Genomic DNA, 12,787 nt, shown 5'->3' on the forward strand with positions numbered 1-12,787 from the left:
GTCATCCCCAAAGCCAACACCTCCTTTGGCCGCCTTTCCTTCCAGTTCTCTGCTGCCAATGACTGGAACGAATTGCAAAAATCGCTGAAGTTGAAGACTTATATCTCCCTCACTAACTTTAAGCATCAGCTATCTGAGCAGCTTACCGATCGCTGCAGCTGTACACAGCCCATCTGTAAATAGCCCAGCCAACTACCTACCTCATTCCCATATTGTTTTTATTTACTTTTTTTGCTCTTTTGCACACCAGTATTTCTACTTGTACATCATCATATGCACATATATCACTCCAGTGTTAATTTGCTAAATTGTAATTACTTCGCTACTATGGCCTATTTATTACCTTACCTCCTTACGCCATTTGCACACACTGTATATAGATTTTTCTATGGTGTTATTTGACTGTACTTTTGTTTATCCCACATGTAACTCTGTGTTGTTGTTTTTTGTCGCACTGCTTTGCTTTATCTTGGCCAGGTCGCAGTTGTCAATGAGAACTTGTTCTCAACTGGCCTACCTGGTTAATTAAATAATGGTGAAATAAAACATTTAAATTAACATTAAATTGACTGATTTCCTTATATGAATTGTAACTCTGTAAAATATTTTACATTGTTTGCTAGTTGCGTTTATATTTTTGTTCAGTTCATTTAGTTTATATAGGCGCTATTTATTATATACAAACACTCCGTCCTAGACTAGCCAGGACTATTCTTAAAGGGCAATTCCACCACCACTTTCTTTTTTATTGAAAACGGTGCATTTCTAGGTTTTATTGAAAAAAATATATAAACTAAAATGTTCTACATAATGGCATCATTAGAGATTAAAACATCTTGTCTTTTTAACCACAGATTATATAAATGTGCCATTTCTACATATGTAGTCTGTTACAGTATGGTTCTGGAGATAATGAATATGAGGTTGAAAAGTGGTGGATTTGTCCTTTAATTAAAGACTACCCAAATGAATACCCTTCTTACCATATTCTTTCACCTCGAAATCTGCAGTGAAGTTCTTATGTGGGGTATTCTTGAAGTTGGCCACCACTTTCCAGTTTCCATAGCTATATTCAGAGAGAATGAGAGCAGAAGAGTTCACAGGCAAAAGTTTTCCTCATAAGTGTGTTAGGATGATTGAATAACAAAAACAAACCTGGTGATCTCTGGGACAGGGAAAGCTCCAGATGTCATTCCATTTTGTGGTTTGTAATTGTCCTGCTTTAAGGTGATTCCATCAGGATTCTATAAGTAAACAATATACAGTCGGAAGTTTACATACACTTAGGTTGGAGTAATTAAAACTCGTTTTTCAACCACTCCAAAAACTTCTTGTTAACAAGCTATAGTTTTGGCAAGTCGGTTAGGACATCTACTTTGTGCATGACACAAGTAATTTTTCCAGCAATTGTTAACAGACAGATTATTTCACTTATAATTCAATGTATCACAATTTCAGTGGATCAGAAGTTTGCATACACTAAGTTGACTGTGCCTATAAACAGCTTAGAAAATCTTGGCTTTAGCAGCTTCTGATAGGCAAATTGACATCATTTGAGCCAATTGGAGGTAGTCCTGTGGATGTATTTCAAGGCCTACCTTTAAACTCAGTGCCTCTTTGCTTGACATCATGGGAAAATCAAAAGAAATCAGCCAAGACCTCATTAAAAAAATTGTAGACCTCCACAAGACTGGTTCATCCTTGGGAGCAATTTCCAAATGCTTGAAGGTACCACGTTCAAACAATAGTACGCAAGTATAAACACCATAGGACCACGCAGCCATCATAGCGCTCAGGAAGGAGACGCGTTCTGTCTCCTAGAGATGAACGTACTTTGGTACGAAAAGTGCAAATCAATCTCAGAACAACAGCAAAGGACCTTGTGAAGATGCTGGAGGAAGCAGGTAAAGACGTTGCTTCGTTATATCCACAGTAAAACGAGTCCTATATCGACACAACCTGAAAGGCCGCTCAGCAAGGAAGAAGCCGCTGCTCCAAAACCACCATAGAAAAGCCAGACTGCAGTTTACAACTGCACATGGGGACAAAGATTGTACTTTTTGGAGAAATGTCCTCTGGTCTGATGAAACAGAAATAGAACTGTTTGGCCATAATGACCATCATTATGTTAGGAGGAAAAAGGGGAAAGCTTGCAAGTTGAAGAACACCATCCCAACCGTGAAGCAAGGGGGTGGCAGCATGATGTTGTAGGGTTGCTTTGCTGCAGGAGGGACTGGTGCACTTAGTGGTTAGAGTGGTTAGCCTAGTGGTTAGAGTGTTGTACTAGTAACCGAAAGGTTGCAAGATCGAATCCCCGAGCCGACAAGGTAACTATCTGTCATTCTGCCCCTGAACAAGGCAGTTAACCCACTGTTCCTAGGCTGTCATTGAAAATAAGAATTTGTTCTTAACTGATGTGCCTAGTTAAATAAAGGTAAAATAAAAAAATAAAAAATAAAAAAACGTCACAAAATAGATGGCATCATGAGGCAGGAAAATTATGTGGCTATATTGAAGCAACGTCTCAAGACTTTAGTCATGAAGTTAAAGCTTGGTTGCAAATGGGTCTTCCAAATGGACAATGACCCCAAGCATACTTCCAAAGTTGGGGAAAAATGGCTTAAGGACAACAAAGTCAAGGTATTGGAGTGGCCATCACAAAGCCCTGACTTCAATCCCATAGAAAATTTGTTGGTAGAACTGAAAAGCGTGTGTGAGCAAGGAGGCCTACAAACCTGACTCAGTTACACCAGCTCTGTCAGGAGGAATGGGCCAAAATTCACCCAACTTATTGTGGGAAGCTTGTGGAAGGCTACCCGAAATGTTTGACCCAAGTTAAACATTTTAAAGGCAATTCTACCAAATACTAATTGAGTGCATGTAAACTTCTGACCCACTGGGAATGTGATGAAAGAAATAAAAGCTGAAATAAATCATTCTCTCTAGTATTATTCTGACATTTCACATTCTTAAAATAATGTGGTGATCCTAACTGACCTAAAGACAGGGAATTTTTACTCTGATTAAATGTCAGGAATTGGGAAAAACAGAGTTTAAATGTATTTGGCTAAGGTGTATGTAAACTTCCGACTTTAACTGCACATGATATGTGAAAGAAGACAACTTACCATAATTTCCACATTGATGATATCTGTTACAGGCTCTAGACCGGTGTTTAAGGCAAAGACTCTGTAATACACTAAGAATGCAGTTTAAGATGTTAGGTTCACCCTTATATCTGTGGATTAATTAGAGTAACACAATTTTGACTCTGGGTCAAATCACCCCAATGTTCATCCCCCAGCTAGCTAGATACCTAATTTGCACATGCTGTACATAGATTTTTCTACTGTATTATTGATTGTATGTTTGTTTATTCCATGTGTAACTCTGTGTTGTTGTATGTGTCAAACTGCTTTGCTTTATCTTGGCCAGGTCGCAGTTGCAAATGAGAACTTGTTCTCAACTAGCCTACATGGTTAAATAAAGGTGAAATTAAAAATAAATTAAAAAATATAAATGTCCATTAATGTTTCATGTGACTTTCGACCTGACCCCAAATTAATCAAACTGATTCACAGGGGTAGACTGGCCTTCTGGCATTTCGGGCAAATGACAGATGGGCCGGTCCATTTTTACCCCAGTGGGCCTGTCTAACTAGTTTTTTTATCTGGCTAAGATTGGGGGCCCCAAGAAAAAGACATGGGCCGTATGGTGGCCTCAAGTTTTAAAAAATGGTCCGGTTCGTTAGAAATAATAGGGTCGATTTCTGGTTACAGTCCGCCCCTGAGCAGAGGTGATTGCTGAGCAATGCTAATTCGAAGGCTTTAGGTCAGTGGGCTCAGCCATACCTTTACTTTCTGGCGTGTAAATGGTTTTGTCCGTTTGTACAAATATGTAGCCGGTTTGAAAGGAGACCAGGACTACTTTTTCAAGACTGCTGCCTGGGAACTCAGCTTGCAGGTACACATACTGTTTCACTGTGTAGTCCTCATCGAAGATGTCAGGTCCCTCCAAGATCTGGCAAGTTTGAGAAAACACAAGTGATGAGGTTTTTTTGTGCGAAGTACACGACCACAGGTAAAATACTGAAATTAATATCTTACATGAAGTGATCTCAGATACAGTGCCTTCATATCCTTTGACTTATTCCACATTTTGTAATACAGCCTGAATTCAAAATGGATTAACAAAAAAAATTATCACCCATCTACACCCCATTATGACAAAGTGAAAAAATGTTTTTAGACATTTTTGCAAATGTATTGAAAATTAAATGCAGAAATATCTCATTTACATAAGTATTCACAATCTTGAGTCAATACTTTCCAGAAGCACATTTGGCAACGATTACAACTGTAAGTCTTTCAGGGTAAGTCCCTAAGAGCTTTCCACACCTGGATTGTGCGACATTTGCCCATTATAATTTTCAAAATTCTTCAAGCTCTGTCAAATTGGTTGTTGGTCATTGCTAGACAAGTATTTTCAAGTAGATTTAAGTCAGAACTGTAACTTGGCCACTCAGGAACATTCACTGTCTTCCTGGTACTGTACGCAACTCCGGTGTATAGTTGGCCTTGTGTTTTAGGTTATTTTCCTGCTGAAAGGTGAATTTGTCTCCCAGTGTCTGGTGGAAAGCTGGCTGAACCATGTTTTCCTCTAGGATTTTGCCTGTGCTTAGCTCCATTCCATTAATTTTTTTATCCTGAAAAACTCCCCAGTCCTTAACGATTACAAGCATACCCATAACATGATGCAGCCACCACTATAATTGAAAATATGGAGAGTGGTACTCGGTAATGTGTTGTATTGGATTTGCCCCAAACACAACACTTTGTATTCAGGACACCTTAGAGGCTGCTACCCTATATACATAGACTTGAAATCACTGGCCACTTCAATAATGGAACACTAGTCACTTTAATTATGTTTACATATTTTTGCTATACTCATCTCATATGTATAAACTGTGTTCTATTCTACTGTATTTAAGTCCATGCCCCTCCGACATTACACGTCTTAATATCTATATTTCTTAATTCCATTATTTTACTTTTAGATTTGTGTGCATTGTGTGTATTGTTGTGAACTTTTTTATATTACTGCACTGTTGGAGCTATAAACACAAGCATTTCGCTACACCTGCAATAACATCTGCTAAATATGTGTATGTGACCAATAAAATTCCATTTGATTTGATTGCTATGCCACATTTTTTTGCAGTATTTTAGTGCCTTGTTGAAAACAGGATGCATGTTTTGGAATATTTTTTATTTTGTCCAGGCTTTCTTCTTTCACTCTGTTAATTAGGTTAGTATTGTGGATGAACTACAATGTTGTTGATGCATCCTCAGTTTTCTCCTATCACAGCCATTAAACTCTTTTTTAAAGTCACCATTGGCCTCCTGGTGAAATCACTGAGCGGTTTCCTTCCTCTTCGGCAACTATGTTAGGAAGGACGCCTGTATCTTTTTAGTGACTGGGTCTATTGATAGACCCTCCAAAGTGTAAGTAGTAACTTCACCATGCTCAAAGGGACATTCAATGTCTGCTTCTTTTAGAGCCATTGGAAAACCTCATTGGTCTTTGTGGTTGAATCTGTATTTGAAATGCACTGCTCGACTGAGGGACCTTACAGATAATTGTATTCGTGGGGTACAGAGATGAGGAAGTCATTCAAAATCATTTTAAACAGTTTTGTTGCACACAGAGTGAGTGCATACAATGTATTATGTGAGTAGTTAAGCACGTTTACTCCTGAACTTATATAGGCTTGACATAACAAAGGGATTGAATAATTATTGACTCAGGACATTTCAGCTTTTCAGTTTTGAATTTGTAAAAAAAAAAAAAACATTATGGGGTATTGTGTGTAGGCCAGTGACAAAAATCTAAATATAATCAATTTTAATTCACTCTGTAACACAACAAAATGTGGAAAAGGTCAAGGGGTGTGAATACTTTCTGAAGCCACTGTACATTTAATTTATGTAAGGAAACATATATAAAGACTTACGTTAACTTCCATAAGTGCCTGGTATTTGTTAACTAAATTCAGGGACACACTTGTAGATGCGAGCAGTTTATCTTTTGCAGGGAAGTTCTTCACCGTGAGTTTGACATTGAAATCAACCCCTGAGTAATCTTGAGCTTCAACAAAGACCCTCTCCATGCTACCCACCCGTAGAGGGTTAGGAGCAGACATGACATACCTGCAGTGGTTAAGAGAGAAGAAAGGAAGATTAGAAATATGGAGGGTGGAAGATTGATTTGTACTTGACTAAGGCCGGGATTTAATTCAAGGCACGTCATAGCACAGCACACTATAAACAGACTTTAAAGGTAATTTACAGTTGAGCTGACACGCGCAGCATTTACCACGAATGTGATCTCCGTGAATGTTGGAGAAAATGCCTTTAAAAGGCATATTGTTGGCGGTCTTAGTGCACTCAATCCCGGCCTAGACCTTTTTGTTATGGAATGACTGACATCTGATCCGTGTGTGTGTACTTGCATCTGTTTGCATATGTGTTTATTGGGCATCTGTCTGCAGCAACATGCTGTGTTTGGAGCAGCATAATAATCCTTTTTAGTTCCCATTTATCACGCCATTCATAAAGTATAGCAAAATGCTGTAATCTGCAGAGACCATCATTGTGTGTCAGAAATGTATTACCCCTGAACAAGGTTCTAGTAGGCTTATGTACAAATTAGAATTGTGCAATAACAGAGCATAAGATATCTATGTTACACTGAATGGATTTGTTCATTAGTTAAATTATTATTATTAAATGTTATATTCCAATGTTATTAGTTATATTCCTATTCAAATATTATATTTCAATAAAAAAAACGTTTTTAATTGTAACGGTTGTCCTCCTCCTCTTCGTCCGACGAGGAGGAGTAGGGATTGGACCAAAGCGCAGCGTTGTTATACGACATGATATTTATTAAACAAGACGAAAACTAAACACACTTGAGAATTTACAAAATAATAAACGAAGTCAACAGACCTGAACAAACGAACTTACATAAACACGAAGAACGCATGAACAGGTACAGGCGACACAAACGAAACAGTCCCGTGTGGTGCACAGACACAGACACAGACACGGAAGACAACCACCCACAAACAAACAGTGTGAACAACCTACCTTAATATGGTTCTCAATCAGAGGAAACGTAAAACACCTGTCCCTGATTGAGAACCATATCAGGCTAAATGACAATGAACCTAAACATAGAAACACATAACATAGAATGCCCTCCCCAAATCACGCCCTGACCAACTAAACACATACAAAAACAAGAGAAAACAGGTCAGGGACGTGACATTAATGAATTAAAAACAACTATTGAAAACCTTTTGCTCCTAAATGTAATTTCATTGACTGCTGGGATTTAAAATCTTGCATTATTCAAATAATATTCAGTGTAATTGTACATAATGGAATGTATGGATCAACAAAGAAAGAACAAAGTAAATTCATGTGCAGGTGAGTTAATAAAAAGAGTCACTTTACAATAAATCTCCTCATACTGCGGATATTAATAGTGACATGTGTGTTTTAATTCTTACTTACTAAATAATTTCCAAATAAAACGTATTAAATGGAGTTTAAATGTAAACTGTACCCATTTATTTCCCCTTATAGTTTATTCGCCTAAGCATGACCTTCAATTTTTTTCAAAGGTTTCTTTTTGTTGTTGTCAGCAATTAGACATTGTTCTTAGGAGGGGCTAGTTACCCCCTAATATCCTAAATGTCAGTTGGCTTTTCATAGCCGAGCATTCAGAGGTAGAGACAGCAGAGGTCGAGACGGTGGCTAAAGTAAGCTGATGTTTGTAGAGGTTGTTTAAAGAAAACCAAACCACAGATTACAGTTTCTCCCGGCCAATAGACTACTTTCAGGGTGAGGAACTTCTTAACATCAAGTTGTAAAATCCCAATCTTCCTATTTGACTTAAAAGGTGAACAATCCCTTTAAGCATTCCCCCCCTCCTTTTTTATAATATATTGTACTTTTTGGTGTAATTTTTGGTGTAAAATTCAACTGGTGTGTCATAACATTACGGTACCCGCAGTGACCATGCGAACAAAACATGAATAAATCCACAAAGCATGCACAGTAACTGGTAAACAATAAATTGTATGGCGCTGTAACGGCTTCCGTCGGTAGAAGGAGAGGAGGACCAAAGCGCAGCGTGGTATGTATCCATATTTATTACTTCTTCAATACAAACAAAACAATAAACAGACGAAAACCAACGAAGCTACAGTCCTGAACTAGAGAACATAGAACACATGAACGCACAAACAGGAACAATCACCCACAAACCAACAGTGAAAACAGGCTACCTTAATATGGTTCCCAATCAGAGACAATGACAAACGCCTGCCTCTGATTGAGAAGCATATTAGGCCAAACAACAAACCCAACATAGAAACACAAAACATAGAATGCCCACCCAGCTCACGTCCTGACCAACTAAACAAAGACTAAACAAAGGAAATAAGGTCAGGAACGTGACAGGCGCTAGCCACGTATCATCCACAGTGTAAAAATCATCAACTAAAAAATAATCACGACAGCTGTGATGGAAACTATACATTTCGGTACAATTTTATAAATGCAGACAGATAATTTGTTTGTTTGACATGTCATCTTTTTGTGTCTGTAAAAATAATTATGCGAGAATATCTGTGGAAACTCCTTTATGCACAAATATTGATATAATAACCATCATATCGAGCTACGCGATGATATGGTGTGTGGTCCTTCACAGGGTGGTTAAAAGTGCACAGTGATCTTGATACTTCTTTCCAATAAATATTGAGGGTCTTATTCTGGTAATATGATGATCGATGCTTGGCTGCCGTTTGACAAATACAAATATTCTCTCTCACTCTTATCCATAATAATCTCATCTACTACACTAGCCTACCTGCACTGTATCTGCGAGCGGTTGGCTAGAGCGCATTTTCCAAGACCAGAGTAGGCACATTTGCTATTTAACGCAAGTTGGAAATGCGATGGAAACACATTGAACTTCTGTGTGTAATGGACTACGTCATTATTGTTATTGTTGTTATTATTATCGTCATTGTAATGCACTACGTCATTACACACAGATATTTATCCACAACTAGTCAATTTTATCCGCAACAAATCCGTAATGTTGCCAATTGGATGGAAACCTAGCTATTAATACTACCATTTTTAGAAGTACTACTTATTATTTATCAATGTTTCTATGATAAGTTTACCCTGACAATTCTTGGAATGATGGCTGATGTATTGCCTTTACAATTGTGGGACCAAATGTTGTACCACGTTGAAAACTATCTTATTTATGATGTACTCACAGCACTTCACCCTTGGAGAGCATAGGGAGAGACAGAGCCACAGCGGCCAGCAACACCAGCTCCACCCGCATCATGTGAGTCTGATTCAAATCCAAATTAAATTGCTGCACCCAGGCTCAAGCTTTTATCGTTGCATTTTCCTGACCGTAACTGCTCTTGACCCTCCACATTGGGACGGGTGCCAGACAACATGCTCACCCTCCCTCCCTGTATTTGTTCTTAGCAGAATTGGGAATTCCCAGGACAGCGAGATACAAGACACCCCTTAAATCCTACTTCTGCCACCTAATTAATGAGACTCCTCTTAACTGTGTGTAATTCTTTATTTATTGCTGTTAAGTCTATACCTATGCATGTCAGTGCTTAAGATGGCATGTAGGTATCTTAAAAAAACGAGAACTTGGGAAACCGGTTGGCTAGATAAATTAAATGAATGTGTGAAGGAGTTCAACTGAGAGACTCTTTAATGAAAAACAATAGGCTAAGTAGGTTTCTGATAGATGCAAAATTTCTGTTTCTACTTAACTTTGACCAAATAGATGTTTGAGCCATTCTTGCCCACCAATAACTGGTAAATTTTTTATGATTTAGCTGATGTGTGTGTGGGTTACTGATTGATCATTTCAATGACATTTCCTGGCAGCTTTTCTCTCTCTCTGCAAACAGTGTTTGTTATGTAATGGGCAAATGGCAATGCCCCCAATCTTTTTCAGATAACCCTACCCAAGGTACAACAAAATACAAATGTTTTTTCACATCCCTAATGTCTCCCATTTATGTAAGGGAACACCCCCCCCCCCTGAAATGGACAAAATAGAATGGGAAGTCATTGGCACCGTCCAAAACATATACACGATGGACAATACCACTCAATTCGGCCGCGTTTCATCCAAAGTTGATTGCAAATGTCATATGGCAAATGCCAATTGTAACACTCCAAAAATCCCATAGGTGGCTTTACCGTAACTTTTCATATTGCAAATGTAACACAAGTCAAGACCCAAGAGTAAAATTTTGACATTTTTAACATTTTTGCAAAAACTTATCAACCCCTTAAAAAAGTGCTTTCTGGACTGTTTTTCGAAATTCTTTCGATTTTTATGTAAATTACACATGTATAAGAACTGTATGAACATACTTTTGTCAAATGCAGTGGCGTGCTGTGGGCCTGGGGCCTGGGCCTTCAGTGAGGTACTACACAGTCCCACCCGAATTAATCCACCTCTACCATCATTATGATGCCATGGCTTTAGACACGATACATTTAGACAGAAACGCAGTATAACCAGGCGTTGCGTCACCTTGAAATTGACAAATTGACATTTTTGGGTAAACAGTGTTTACCCAAAAACATGACACAATCAATGAGTCTTTTCAATATTTCCCTTCACCTTTTCATTGTGCAGCTCCGTTGCCCTGCGCGCTTGTTCTTTGAGCTGCAGATCCACTCCGGTGTCCCCAAAAGTTTTCAAAAGCACCATTGCTTGTAAGTGCCCAGCCGTACTTTGGTGTCTCGTTGCTGCCTTGGTTAGACAACTCAAGTTTGCAAAGCCAGTGTGGCTCCAAACACCAAATCGATCACTTGCAAATAATAGGCATTCCCAGCAGTACAGTTTGCAGTGCTTCTCGGGGAGCCTGTGAGCCATTGACAGCGCTCGTAGTTGAAACTTTGAAAGTGGCGAGCGAACAACCCCTTACAATGTCTAACTTTTCTTGAAAAGTTCGTCTTGAGAATGGCGTTATGATTATATCCTCAACCAAATCGATATCTTCTCCTCCTTCCGCCATTGTGGGTTGAAAAAACAGCTTAGTAGTACACAAATTAATTTGTTTATCAAATTCAGTTTCCTAGATCTGCGTATACCTGCCCATAGGACCTGCCTCTCAATATTGGTAGTCCAATCAAAAGACGTGCACGCACTACGCCTGCTAGCTGGCTCCTGTGTAACACTGGAGCCAGCCAGCAGGCGTACAATAGCCAACTCTAAAGCTGATTGGTTGACACTAAATTTTCATATCCATTCACTATAAGCTACAAGCGCCCGCACTGTTGATTCTGAAGGCCTGAGGGCAGATTTTAGATCCCTGGCAACACATGATGGCTGAATATGATTGGATAAAAGATCTAACATAAAGACCAGCCCTCCAAATCTCAACCTGGGGCTGGAAGCATTGCAATCAAGAGGAAAGCTATGAAATGAAGAGTATAACTCTTACTCTGGGGAATAATTTAATACATATTTGTGGGAAAATATATTTAAAAAAATATATATTCTGATGATGTTTAGGACAGCAGAGAAGGCCTTGCAGGCCCTGACGGCCCACCACTGGTCAAATGTTATTATCATATTTTTTTTTTAAATGTTTACTTGTACATAAGGCATATGTTTTGTGCATTTGCAATATGATATCATAGGAAGTCAAAAGTCAAAAATATGAAAAAATTTGAAAAAACTTATCACCCCCTTTAAAAAAGTGCTTTCTGGACCATTTCGAAATTCTTTCGATTTTTATGTCAATTTCACATGTATAAGAACTGTATGAACATACTTTTGTCATATTTTATTATCATCATTTTTTTTGTACTTGTCCATAAGGACAGTATGATTTCATAGGAAGTCAAAAGTCGAAAATAACATTTTAAAAAAAAGGCCAAAATGAAGCATTTAAAACCGTATTGAAAATCGTGCCTGGTAACCCAAAACATGAAACATAGAATATTTTCGAGAAGAAAAAACAGAATATTTTTTGACTTTTTTTGAAAACCTCCATAAATCACTCAGGCCATTGACTCCAGAAGAAAAAATATAGAATATTTTCGAGAAGAAAAAACAGAATATTTTTTGACTTTTTTGAAGTCACTCAGGCTAAGTCACTCAGGCCAGCCCCCATTGATTTGGGCCGTAGTATAGTGCTCCCATAGCGGGCATGGAAGTCTGGATGCCCCATAAAAGAATTTAAAACCGTTTTGAAAAATCACGCTTGGTAACCCAAAACATGAAACATAGAATATTTTTAGACTTTTTTAAAAATCCTCCATAAATCACTCAGGCCATTGACTCCAGAAGAAAAAACATAGAATATTTTCGAGAAGAAAAAACAGAATATTTTTTGACTTTTTTGAAAACCTCCATAAATCACTCAGGCCAGCACCCATTGATTTGGGGCCGTAGTATAAAACATGAAACATAGCCAAAAAATGTACTGTGCATTTGCAATATGTTTCAATGTGTTTCAACTACCCATTACCAATTACTGTGCATTTGCAATATGTTTCAATATGTTTCAATTACCATCACGAATTTGGCATTCTCAAAAATACTGCAGAAATGCAAAATTGACTGGCCTGATGAACTCGGGATGGCCGGGCAGTGATAGTGGTTCCTCTCCATCGCTCGTTGTGTTGATTTCATCATGTGC

At 38.3% G+C, this 12,787-nt stretch overlaps 1 protein-coding gene across 1 annotated transcript in view; it reads right to left on the minus strand.

The window, feature by feature from the left end:
• LOC129838829 (complement C3-like) overlaps positions 1–9,515 on the minus strand; it is a 56,558-nt gene extending 47,043 nt beyond the window's left edge. The window contains exons 1-6 of the mRNA XM_055906049.1: positions 9,368–9,515; positions 6,017–6,212; positions 3,852–4,020; positions 3,129–3,199; positions 1,156–1,244; positions 984–1,066 (exon numbers count right to left, since the gene is read on the minus strand). Of these exons, the coding sequence (XP_055762024.1) occupies positions 984–1,066; positions 1,156–1,244; positions 3,129–3,199; positions 3,852–4,020; positions 6,017–6,212; positions 9,368–9,441 (682 nt within the window). The 5' untranslated portion in view covers positions 9,442–9,515. The remainder of the gene's footprint in view (positions 1–983; positions 1,067–1,155; positions 1,245–3,128; positions 3,200–3,851; positions 4,021–6,016; positions 6,213–9,367) is intronic.
• Between the last annotated feature and the right edge of the window lie 3,272 nt (positions 9,516–12,787).

Source organism: Salvelinus fontinalis, chromosome 3 (genome assembly GCF_029448725.1).
Source record: "Salvelinus fontinalis isolate EN_2023a chromosome 3, ASM2944872v1, whole genome shotgun sequence".
NCBI lineage: Eukaryota > Metazoa > Chordata > Actinopteri > Salmoniformes > Salmonidae > Salvelinus > Salvelinus fontinalis.